At 37.6% G+C, this 12,984-nt stretch overlaps 1 protein-coding gene across 2 annotated transcripts in view; it reads left to right on the forward strand.

Annotated features, from left to right (window-relative positions):
• Positions 1–7,510: 7,510 nt before the first annotated feature.
• Positions 7,511–12,984, forward strand: part of sh3d19 (SH3 domain containing 19) — a 33,904-nt gene continuing 28,430 nt past the window's right edge. The window contains exon 1 of one of the 2 annotated variants that reach the window (XM_079848684.1): positions 7,511–7,688. In XM_079848684.1, the coding sequence (XP_079704810.1) occupies positions 7,616–7,688 (73 nt within the window). In that variant the 5' untranslated portion in view covers positions 7,511–7,615. The remainder of the gene's footprint in view (positions 7,689–12,984) is intronic. The other variant, XM_079848683.1, reaches the window with a different exon arrangement.

The following is a 12,984-nucleotide window of genomic DNA, read 5'->3' on the forward strand; positions in this document are numbered from 1 at the left end:
TTTAATACATATGTTTAATATATATGTTTTAATACATTTCTTTTTGCATAGGCTATATTATGTCGCCATATAAATAAAAGAAGCCTAGATTATAATGAACTTCAAACTTCAATTAATTATAACTGAGTATGTATTCTGACCTGATTCTAACACACTCTTGTTTGAAGTTTTAAATATAGAAAATATTCAATTATGCTACATCTTCAAATTTAGATGAAACGTATTAGCCTACTATTATTACAGATGGTTCCATCCTATAGCAGGTCTCTCACACAACTACAGCAATATTCCCATTTCTTAATGTCATATCTGTATTTCAACTGAATTAAAATCAGTTTTGTTACCCTTCACTGGGTGGAGGATGTTCAGGCATTAAATGTGGTAATGTAGTGTCTCGTTTTCAGCTGGAACTTGAAACATTTCAAGTGGACAATATTGTCAATATTGTATATATATATATTGGCCTAACATATGAAATTCTTTAGAGTTCCTTAGGAACCACAAAATGCCATGTCTTGTCTTTTCTATGGGTACCAGGGTGGGGGTATAAAATTGCAGATACATCGGCTAAAAAAGCTTTATGGCACCTCAACAATACCTTTGATTAAGTCAGAAGCAAAAGTGAACATAAACATTATTTAACACCAAAGTGGTAAGAATTCATAGCCTATTCAAAAGCAAATAGTAGAGGGTCGTTATAGGCTAGGCTAATAATAAAAAATATTATCAGAACAGGACACTCGTTTATATCATTCACTATTTACTATAGATAAACATAAATCAAGAAAATGTATGTTTATTGCAATTAAGTTGGCTAGAGACAGATGAGTTGCCAATTTTCATTGTCCATTGCGCTCGTTCCTGTTGTGTGTGCTCAAACTGGCAATGTAATTACAAGCTATATGGGGGAAGTCAGCCTTACAATGCTACATCTTCTTAAAATGGTCCACAACAAATTTATATAGGCTAAGGCTACCCAAATTTAAGTACATAAATAAAACTTTAGCCTAATTTTTCCTTCCTTTGGTGCTCCCCACTCCTGCCCAGTTAGTGGCGCTAGTAGGCCTAAACCAAATACCAACTGCGAACAAACGAAGAAGAAAGAAGAAGAACAAGAAGGGAGAAGTTCTGTCCTTTCTTTTACTGTCTATGGTTCTGTCATTACTTGCGCCATAAACCCATATACGTGCAGTTTCTTATTAGCCTAAACTTTTGTAAACAAACATTATGGCTTCGGGAAACATGATGGAGATTAGATTGTAATTCTGTTTTTGGTTCTGGTAACAAATTTGACAGTGAAAATGAAAGTTATGAAATTATGAAAGTGTATGTGTTTTATAAAACAGGAAGATTGTGTGGCAGTGATGGTCTCATGGGAGAAACGAGGCTTAGTTTTCGAACGAATCAATAAACAAATTGCTTCGCAAAATAATTGGCTAGAAACACCGCACGCTGTCGACTTCTGTTGGTTAAAACCAGTCTATGGTTAAAACGTAAATGTGACGACCAACGAGAACAACCCATTGCACACCTTTTAAGTCAATTAATAATATTTTTATGAAAGTGTATGCTGTTAAATGTAATCATATCATACCATTAAGTGTCTTTAATGCCATAATTTGCCTTTTGTTCATTTGTAATAATTGATTTATGTGCTTTAGAAAGGGCTTGATTAATTAAAACAATTGCCTGTTACTGTCCCTTTTTATGATACACGTGTGGGTGTTTATTAAAATTCACTAAAACTGAACCTACGCTGTAAAAAAAAAAATTATCATTATTTTAGTAAACGATACTTAATTTAACGTGTATTTGCATTGGCAAAATAAAAAGTCATCTTTTGAAAGTAGTAAAATACAAAAAAAATATAGGCTATATATCTATATTAGTGCAATCTGAAGACAGTCATATTCTGGGTATCACCAATCCATTAGGGATGATTTGTTTTTTGGCTTGTTAATACAGTTAATAATCAGTTTAATTAGAAATGAATGCAATTTGTAAAATAATGAGTCCAAATCAAGTGGTGGTAGCCAGGTAACTTAGGAATCTGCTGCCAACACATCCATTCCCTAGCATTAAATTGTAAAACTATTACAAAAGACAAAAAATAAATAAATAAATAAACAAACTCTGGGCAAGAGCATAAAACCCCTGTTGTTGAAAACCTGTGTCTTATAAGTAAAGTTCCAGCAACAGATTATCTTTGTTGTGTGCTTCTCTTCATGTCTCCATGGACACTAACTGGACAGCTGTTTGTTTTTTTAATGCAAATAATTTATCAGTTGTATGGTTGATCTTTCTATTTATTTTTTATTTTTTTTTAAATCATTGCTGTTGCCTCAAGCTCTGCATTGAGGTCCAAGATCCAGAAATCTTTTCAGTGTAGTGTAATGTTTCCTACTTGAGAAATGTTCTCATCTGGGTCATTTTTACTCAAAACCTGGTCAAGCTTTACCTCAAATAAAGGTAAAGATACCAAAATTAAATTCAGAATATACAAAATGTGTTATAAAATGTGTCAAAATCAAACAATATTACCATTGCTGACTGCCTTTAACTTAACTTGGCTGGAAAATCCTAATAACTTCTACTGGCAGACAAGTGTTTGATGTCACAAACCTTTCCTGATGCAATGTAAGACATTTTGAAATCTTATTATAATACACCATAAAACTTAAAAAATGTGTTACTGCTTCACAACTATATCAGTGTGCTGTTAAGGAGGGCCACCAGGGGGCGCAGAAGGAAATGAATGTTGGGGTGGGTGATGACTTGGCACAGGCCCTGAGCTGAAGATCTTTGCCCGAACCCGACGGGACCCGACGGGTTTGGTCGGGTTCGGTCGGGTTCGGTCTTAATTTCTATTATTTTACACGGGCTCGGGCCGGGCTCGGGCTCGCGCTTTGGGTTGCGTGGTAAATGAGCGGTCAGGTGATGTGTTTAGATTAGCGTGAAAATGGATCTTGAGGAGGTGAAATGGAGGCTGGTCTCTGAAGGACTTATTTTATTTCTTTGTTACAACTTCCAAGTGGCCTCTAGCTCCGTTAGTCATGAATAAATTATGTTAAAAAATGTATAAATTACTCTTTTTTTTTACGAAAGACAAAGGTGCTGCTGTGTGCGTGCGGCGCAGTCTCTTTTTTTCTTTCTCTCCCTTTTCCGCCGAGTGGTGCGTGTGCCGGCTCGCGGTGTGAAGCGCGTGTCCGCGCTTTTCTCCGACACTCTTATCACTGCTGATAGACGGCCTTTTGGACAGTCGGGCTGTAAACGGGTTCGGGCTTTTAAAAAGCTGTCAATCAAAATGTACTTGTCGGGCTCGGGCAAAACTCTGTCGGGCTCGGGCCTTTTCGGGCCGAACTTTTAAGGCCCGATTACAGCTCTACTGCGTGATGATCCAGAATGGGCTATCCTTAGGCTATACTTTCACACAGTCCAAATCCGATTTTTGTGCATATACGAATGAAAAATGATCAGATTTAGCTAGTGTGAACGGCCAGAAATCACATGAAATGGGATTTTTAAAAATCCGTTTCGAGCTACATTCATATGTGGTTTGAAATCCTATTTCTATTATTGCATTTCAAGAAATCCGTTTCAGTCTGACCGCTCTGATCGTATTTCGTGTGGTTAGCGTGACTTTCTCAAGGCACGTAAAACGTAAACGTTTAACGTTGTTATAGGAAACATGCTGAAAGTCTCTGCCAAAACAATGCTGTGTTGTTGCAAAGTGCCGGAGGAGTAGAAAATTACAATATAACGAATACATATTTTGAAACCAGCGCAGATGACAGCGCGGAAAAAAGCCTTGCATTCCAGCCTCCGGTTCTGCCGCTACCTCGTCATAAGACACAAGTCCAGCGTGGCGGCTACACATTTCCAGTTTGTAAAATTTAAATAAGACAACATCTCTATTGCTAACTCCTCCATGTTGCGGTTGTTGTTTTTAGCATATGCCTACCAACGGAAAACGTCATTGCCATAGAAACCAATGCAGATATTCCGGAAAACGAAAGAGCTGCATGGACACACAAATCGGATCTGAACAGTTGCGATACACAGTATGGATGTAAATAATTTTAGATCAGATTCCAATCGGATACACAAATAATCAGATTTGGACTGACAAGTAGCCCTAATCCATTTTAGGCAGGGCCCAGATGATAATAGTGCTGAATTACAGCAGAATGCTGCCCTGAAGAAGTATAGTTCTGTATGGGGCCAATTGCAGTTGCAAGACCAGCAGTTGGTACGGGTGCCCCCTTAAGGCTGATTTATACTTCTGCGTCGGACCTACGCCGGAGCCTCTACGCTGTAGGCAACGCGTTGGTTTTCATTTATACTTCTGCGTCGTTGTCCGCGTTGACGCGCGCAGATGGAGCATGTGAAACCCGAGGGAGCGGTCCTGGCTTAAAGCCCAATTTATACTTCTGCGTCGAACTTACGCCGTAGCTACGTCGTAAGGCCTCATTATACTTCTGCGTCGGACCTACGCCGGAGCCTCTACGCTGTAGGCAACGCGTTGGTTTTCATTTATACTTCTGCGTCGTTGTCCGCGTTGACGCGCGCAGATGGAGCATGTGAAACCCGAGGGAGCGGTCCTGGCTTAAAGCCCAATTTATACTTCTGCGTCGAACTTACGCCGTAGCTACGTCGTAAGGCCTCATTATACTTCTGCGTCGGACCTACGCCGGAGCCTATACGCCGTAGGCAACGTGTTGGTTTTAATTTATACTTCTGTGTCGTTGTCCGCGTTGACGCGCACCTAGGGAGCATGTGAAACCCCGAGGGAGGGGTTCTGGCAGACCAATCACCGCGCTTGTGTCCGCGTAGAATTGACGCGTTGTTACATTTTTGGAGAGGTGCACGTCAGGGTACGCCGAAGGGTACGCGCGCTACACACAGCCTACGACGTAGCTACGGCGGCAGTTCGACGCAGAAGTATAAAACAGGCTTTACAACGCGTCAATTCTACGCGGACGCAAGCGCTGTGATTGGTCTGCTAGAACCCCTCCCTCGTGTTTCACATGCTCCCTCTGCAAGTGTAATTGCGCGTCAACGCGGACAATGACGCAGAAGTATAAATGAAAACCAACGTGTTGCCTACAGCATAGAGGCTGGAGGCTAGAGATTTGCTCAAAATTACAAAGGCGGCCCTTATAAAGTTTTGGAACGCATCTCTGATGTATTCTTTTGCGTGGTGTTAGTAGGGAGGGGGGGGGGGGGGTAGTGGTCCATTATAATAGACTCAATAGGAATATTGCCTTGGCAGCAGTTTAATGGGACTGATTGGGGAATGAGGAACACTGGGGCAGGAGCTGTGTATTCAGAGAGTGGAAAAAGGCTTAAAAAGAGCGCAAAAGACAATGGACGGGGGCTCGGTTACAGTTAAATTATAAGAGGAAATAGGATGGCGGCACTTACATTGTCGGGAGGGAGGTATTGTTCGGGGTCGGTTAGGGTTAGAGGCAACGGAGATAGATAAATAGCGGGGACGAGGCGGGAGTGGATAGGGACGGGGAGTTAGGAGGGCCATCGTTCCTTACTGTGCTGAATGTACCATGTGCTGGTGGCTGATGGGATCCCAGTAGTCGCTGGCATGTTAAATACTGTGCTGCTGATGTGGTCTAAGTAATCACTGGCATGGTCATGGTTGCGACCCCTCACCCCTGGGATGTTAACTGTTGCACTGGTGACTTACAGCATTATGCATCTAAATGATTTTGAAAATCAGAGAGTGGTAATGTAGTGTAATATATATATATATCAAAGTCACAGTTCTGACAGATGAATGATGCTGGTAACCCTGGAGTCCAGGCTTGATGGGCCCAGAAACAGCATAGGGTGCATTTCATCCAAACCTTCTTTGGCTTTGAGTTGTTAAATGGCTCCATGCAAACCACTTTATTTAAAACACTGGCAGAGACACCTCTGTCAGTCTTTCTTTTCCATGCCCTAGTTATTCTTTAAAAACATTTAAATCAAGAAAATTCTTAGTTATATTCTTAGTAAGGGGACGGTTGTAACACTTTTAAATAAGTGTTACAACCCACCCCACCCCTGTCAGCCAATGTTTAGCTAGCTGTATTAGTATGGTGGTTTGAAATTAGCAGGGGGGAATGCATCACATATTGCCTAAGAAACTACTATTTAATCTAATATAAGTCATACAATTTTAGTACAGATACTAAACAAAATATAGTATTGGTCAAAACTTTTACTTTTTTACCACAAAATCAGTTTTTTCCTCTATATATTCTGCATGTGCCTGTTTCCAGCCTTGACAATCACCATGCTGGATCGGGGAGGAAGTAGGAAAATACTGAAGTGATCACATGACTCACGCCCTCAATGGAATTGATGGTGTTACAACTCTTCCCATGTTACAATCATCCCCGGTCTCCCCTTATTTTCTTAAATCACTCTTAAAGCGCCGTTTCTGTAATTTTTCACGTCAGCATTTTAAAGCTAATGGCAAAAATATTCTGGCTAAAATTTTACATCCAAACACAAGAGGACAGAAGAGCATCACTGTGCTCTTCGGTGAAAAAGAGACCTCAGAACTCCAAAACTTTTGTTTGAAATAAATAATGTTAAAAATACTACTAATAATATAACAATAACTGTTCAACAATAAGTAAAGCAAAAATATAGCTAAAAAAAATAAGCTAAAATATAGCCTCATGCACTAGGGCTAGGCTAATCATCGGGATTAAAGAATGTCTCATGTACAGTGATACAATTTCCATGTATCTTTTCAAATTGAACGTGTCATTAAAAATATGTAGCCTATCTTTAAGTGTAGGCTATCTTTAAAAAATATTTTACACTATAGACTATAGCTAGTATTTTAAATAAGATTGATTATCTCATTGTTTTCTCATTTTAATTAGACATCAATATGTTCATATATCTGACAACTGACAAATACAGTATGTTGGCACTATCATCAGGACAAAAATTAGGCTATATTTAATAATCTGTAAGCATTTTGGAGGTCACAGATTTCTTTACAAACTAATTATATAAAACTTAAGAGGTAATAGTGTGTACCACAACCAATGATATTACAAATGAATTTATATGCATTTTTAGTACATTTGTAGTTGTACATTCAACCTTCCACAGAGAGATAATGGATTTCTTATCCTGGCCTCTGGTGGACAACATTAAAGTTTTCTTTCCTTTCATTTAGTAGGCTACTACAGTCATGTCATGGCATGGAGTCACATATACAGGTAAACAAATAAAATATTAATCTTATTTTAAGTGTTTTCTAATTTCTTATTTAATCTTATAAATCTTCTTTAATCTTATCATTATTACCTTTTTTTTAGTCTTTTCCGCCCTCTTCTGAACAGCATGTACAGACGCGCGTGCACAGCACACTCATCAGCTTGTCATGATGCTCGCGCAAAAGTGTTCAGTTCATCAACAGTTCCCGTTTAACAGACACACAGCAGGTCTGCGATAATTCAAACTATACAACTGACTTTTTATTCAAACAAAACATACCGTTAGAGTTTCTAAAGATAATTCAGACATCTTCTCAGTTTTATTTAATATACGCAAGTTAAAGGTCTGGATTTTAAACACGGACATAGCCGTTAAACTAATGGCTGAAGCACGGAATGATGGAGATGAAGAATTTCCAAATGTTTCTATTACGAGGAGAAGAGGTTCAACAGGTAGGACAATTAGGCTATTACTGTTACAATTACTTCTGTGACAGATTTAAGATTCTGTAGTTTCACATCACAAGACTGCTATGTTTTGCGACTGTTTGAAATCTTAGCGTGGTTCACGGATTTTGAAGACGCATACAGCGGACAAAAATGTCACAAATTCACCTACCATTACTTTTGAAAATAGTCCACTTTATTAATCAGAGATTATCAATATAATATTCTTCACGCAAATACCATTACATTTAATTTTCTCTTCATCCACTTAAAAAGTTAAAAACTTTTTTGTTTTTGCAACTTGATCCCTACTTTTTGTCAACACTCTCTTAGATAGGCATTATACAATCAATAAATATCAAAATCATCCTTCATCCTGATTGACTGTCATCTTTCCATATGTTTGGATTATATTAATTTACATAGGCTATTAATATATATCATCTTAGTCTATTTGTGGTTTTTAGACAATTTCTCTAATTTTCAAAGCCTAGTAGTTAAATAGGCTACACCAGAAAATATAAAAATTGGCGTATGCATGTCTAAAATAAATTGTTAACACTACTATTTAAAAACCTCCAATTAATTCACTAATTAAAGTGAATGCAACTTTTGACAATATTAATAATAAATATTTGTCACATTGTTTATTTATCCAGTGGTGCTGCTGACCCATATAGTGAGGAAAAGGAAAACACATTCTGTGAGAAAATTGAAGGAATTGCACCCAATCATTATTGGCCTATACGTCTGGTTCACAATATTCAAGATTTTTTTTGTGTGTTATTATTTAGCATAGGCAATTTGTTAATAACATTGAAAAATATCAGAAAGTAAAAACTGATCTGTGGAAAGTTCCTCTTGCTCTCCTCAGCATTAGTCTGGGTGTATATCGGTGAGTCAGCTGTGAGTGGGAGGAAAAACAGCAGGTTACAGCTTTTCCCCTATTGACACACAACAGGTGACACAACTGAGGAAACATGAGGCAGCAGTTGTGCTTGCAGCAGCCTGTGTGAAAGCATGCCACCTGTGCAACGTCATATGTGTCCGGACAGTTGGCATACTCAACATATTACATGTTGTTCAGTCTTTCATATGATTTTGGTACAAAAACATAGGCTTAGTTTTGAACCTTGAAGCATTGTTTACAGAGGAAAATATGAAATTGGTGTCAGTGGGTACATGTCCTTATAACAAGTGTCTATAGCCTTCCTACTTCCTGCCCACCCTTAATGTCATCTACTCAAAGGCATCATAAAATCAAAATGGACAATTTTATATGGAATGTTGCAGTATATATTATGAAGTATTTATCCGTGCACATCATTTTTTTTTTTTTTTTATCATGTGCCCTCCTTATCTTAAATAAAAATAACTTTCCCTCTCTCTTGCAACAACATTTGTTCTCTTCTCTGATGATGTGTTCAGCGGCGCAATGCGAGACAACCTGTCACTCAAATCAATAGCAAAAGACAACCATCCAACGAGCCAGTCATTTCCCGATGGACAAAATCAAGTCCGGTCCTACATTTTTTTTGGTTTCACCTGGATATACAACACAATAGGGAAGAAAAGGCGATTGAAACTTCATGGCGACTTTAAAAAATGTCTCTTTAAGTCATGATGAAATGCTCCAGTTTCAACATGTTCCAGCATGTTATCATAGCATTATCTACTCACTGCATTGGGCAGCACCTAGCAGGAAAGTCCCGTTTTCATTCAAATTCTTTAACCGTACAGTTAAGCATTACACGATATTAGTTTTGGCCCTTGAATTTGATTGGTTGAGTGTTCTGATATGCACTGCTAGTGGTGCTGATTTTTTTATTGACTCTTTCTGCACGTTTTATTATTCCAGTAGATGGCGACAAGTAACCGTCTTTGAGTAAACCATTGATTATTCACTTTACCATTTCAACCAATTAGTTGAACAGTGATTCATTCAGGAAAAAAAAAAAAAAACACTACTACTGTGTGTTTTTCAGAGATGTGAACTATCATACAGGAGTTTTACCTACTTTCTTTAACACATACAAACATGAACACAATAAATCACATCTGTTTCTCCAACAAAATCAGTCACCTTGCCAATCATCTTATGCCTTTTTGCATCTTATGATGTTTTTTAATTGTGGCCTGTTTTTCTAACAGGGAAGTTGTGCTGTGTTTAATTTGACTGCAAGTTTACATATTGTATTAATGTTTAATGTTTTGTATGCCAGTGCATTTTGTTGTAGCTCATAGATAACCATTAACCCAACTTACTTAAGTAAATATGGGTAAATGTGCTGTAAATAATATAGTGGGTGTGAAAGCATGCATTTATATTCTTACAACTTTTCCAGTGTTGCACTGACTGTTAGAGCATGCATTGCTTGTTTTGTCTTTTGGGAACGTTCTGTGAGATATAAGAGTGCAGTGTGACTCTTACTTTGACATGTTGTTTAGTCATCAGTGACCTCACCGGCCGCTGTGTCAGTGGCATTTCACATTTAGAGGACTGACATCTGTGCTTTTGCCTGCTGGCTTCTCTCAGACTTTTATGTCAGTATGATCTTTTATTTAATATTTATGTAGTACAAAAAAAGAAATTGCACTTACAAGTAAAACAAATGTACATATTTATATGTTTATATATAGGCCTATATATATTTATCTTTCTATTCAAAAATATTTGACTGTGCACACTATGTTACTTTCTGTATTAAAGGGATAGTTCATCGAAAATGAAAATTCTGTCATAATTTTTACTCATAGATTTTAGGTTGTCGGGGACACATTAAATGCCATCTGTCATCTGCTAAACTCATCTAGGCTTACTCACTAGTCCGCTTTCACGGCCTCGTTGTGTTGATAATCATGATCATGCAAACTATATAACTCGAACTTTCAGGGAAATAAACAAAGATGATTTTTAAAAAAGGTTTAAAGGGGGGCGTGGCCAAAAAAGATTGAGAACCACTGCTTTAAGGTGTGCTAGTAAGTCTGTTGTTTTCTTCATGATTTGGAAAGAGTTGTTCAAAGTGGATTTAGCTTCTATCCTGTGCTGTTTGGTGCAATCTGATTTCAGGTCAGTGTGAAAAGGTTTTGTCTCTCAGTACAATGTGTGAAAGTGTTGGCCTACACAGACAGGCTCAGAGACACTCTGTCAGCACAAATGTATCCTATAGTCTGTTCATAAGGCCTTCCAACTTGTCTAAACAGATCAGTATCCACAAAAATGTCTCACATGTTTTCAGCTGAGAATGGAAATCACTTGATGTTTAGAATTTTTTGAAAATTTCAGAATGAGAGCTTTCTTTTTTCCTCCACAAACTCTATTTCTCCCCCGCTTTTTATTTCTCCCAAAGGCCCTGTTTACACTTAAGGCTGGTTACATAAAACACTTGACGATTAGTTGGCGATAAATTAGACATCTACATTTTTTTCTTTAAGACTGGTCTTATTGTTTTAAAGCCATTTTTTTCACATAAAAATGTAGGCTAGATTGGTCTAATTTGAATCCGAAAAGTAAGACTGATTACCACTTTGTCTAACTGCTAGTTGTTCAGATGTTCTTAAGACACAGTCTAAAAGTCCCCCTCTGCTGGAAATCAAGGTTTTAATATTGTTTATACGTCTATGTGGTGTTTTTAATATGCTTAAAGACCAACCATGTGCAAGTCAAAACCATTGCTGAGTATTTTCTCCTTAAAACTGCAGTGAACCAAAGACAGTCTCAAAAACATGGTTTGAAATCGCTGGTGTTTCTGACGTCACAAACTACCTTGTAACCGATCACGTCTACGTGTGATCCTCAACGAGTGATTCTCTGAGCTGGTGTGAGTGAGTGAAGTTGGGGCTAATTTGCATATACATGTGAGTGAGTGGAGTTGGGGCTAATTTGCATACATAGAACAGCGTATACTAAATGAGGCAAGGGTGTAGAATTCAGTTATTTTAAGGCATGAAGAATTTTTTTCATGGAAAAAACACTTAAATATGTCATTTTGGTGATCAAAGATGAGTTTTAAGGGATAAAATGATTGACTAAAGGGGGAATTTAGCATAGTGGTTGTGTTTATGCAACTGGTGATCCATTTACATTGTTGCAGCAGCTGTTTTCACCCTCTGTCTGAATCCACCTTCTTAAATGGGTTGTATGCTCTAGTCTAATTGGTGATCTTGCCCCAGTCTGTTGTGATTGGTCTACTGCTTAGAGTGTGTGTCGAAAAATGTAATGCCCCACAATAACCAGTGAGTCCCGAAGCTTCCAAAGGAACAGTAAATACTACTCTAACTATGCTAACTATAGCATCAGTTTTGCCATATCAGTTCAAGCCCGAGTCCGATAAGCAGTCAAGAAAAACAAGCTAATTGACCTGAAAAAACATTTGCTAGAACAAGTGAAAAAAAAAACTTTCCTCAACAAAGAGATAAACTCTTCCTGGCCTTATACCCACTTTTGTTTGAGGGTGAGGCAAAGTAGCCAGCAGGTGGGCATTGTGCAAATATGTGACATGGTGACGTAGCTACGTTATGGAAGAAATGGCAGTACTACAAACAAGGGGTTTGAGGCAGGTGTTTTATGTTGGAGAGATTCACTCCCTTTTTCGTGGACGTTCTGCTTTGTAATTTTTTTCAGATTGTTTACATGCACAAGCATCTATATTACGCACTAAAGGTTAAATAAAATAAAAAAAATTATTGTAACAGGAATTGCTGCATTTTCAAATACATAAAAAAAAGTATTTCATACATGGATACTATAGGTTTTGACAGTACTGTGCAAGGTAGTGACATCATCTAGTGGCTGTATGTGGAACAACTTTAACATCTCAGCAAGGCTCCAAAATTAACACTCGTCAAGCGCCAAATGCAAGTAAAAAGATGAAAAGGTGTTAATTTAATGAGTTTTAACAATGTGTGGTTGTAAGAATGCAATATGGATTTGTGATTATCAAATGCGATTATCAAAACACAATTTCATTTCCATTTTCAATGGTCAAAAAACAAATGTAGCTAACTTTTTAAATAGCTGATTCGGTATCTTGTTTCCCTTTATCAAAATAATTGCATATAGCATCCCTCTCTGAGTGCAAAAAAAAATCAATTTTCTGAAGTTTACATGTCAAGAAGTGTTAAGGATATCTTAATATCATTTTAGATTCTTGTTGCTACAAAACTTTTCTTATTTGGAATCTAAATTTTGTAAGGCCCTATATGGTTCAGTCCCAGAGATATTGGGATGTTCAGATGATGTTAAAATGAACAAATATCCTTGATATTTGAACAAATATTTCTTTCAAATATCCTTGAAACT

This window comes from Squalius cephalus (genome assembly GCF_949319135.1).
Source record: "Squalius cephalus genome assembly, chromosome: 2".
NCBI classification, from domain to species: domain Eukaryota; kingdom Metazoa; phylum Chordata; class Actinopteri; order Cypriniformes; family Leuciscidae; genus Squalius; species Squalius cephalus.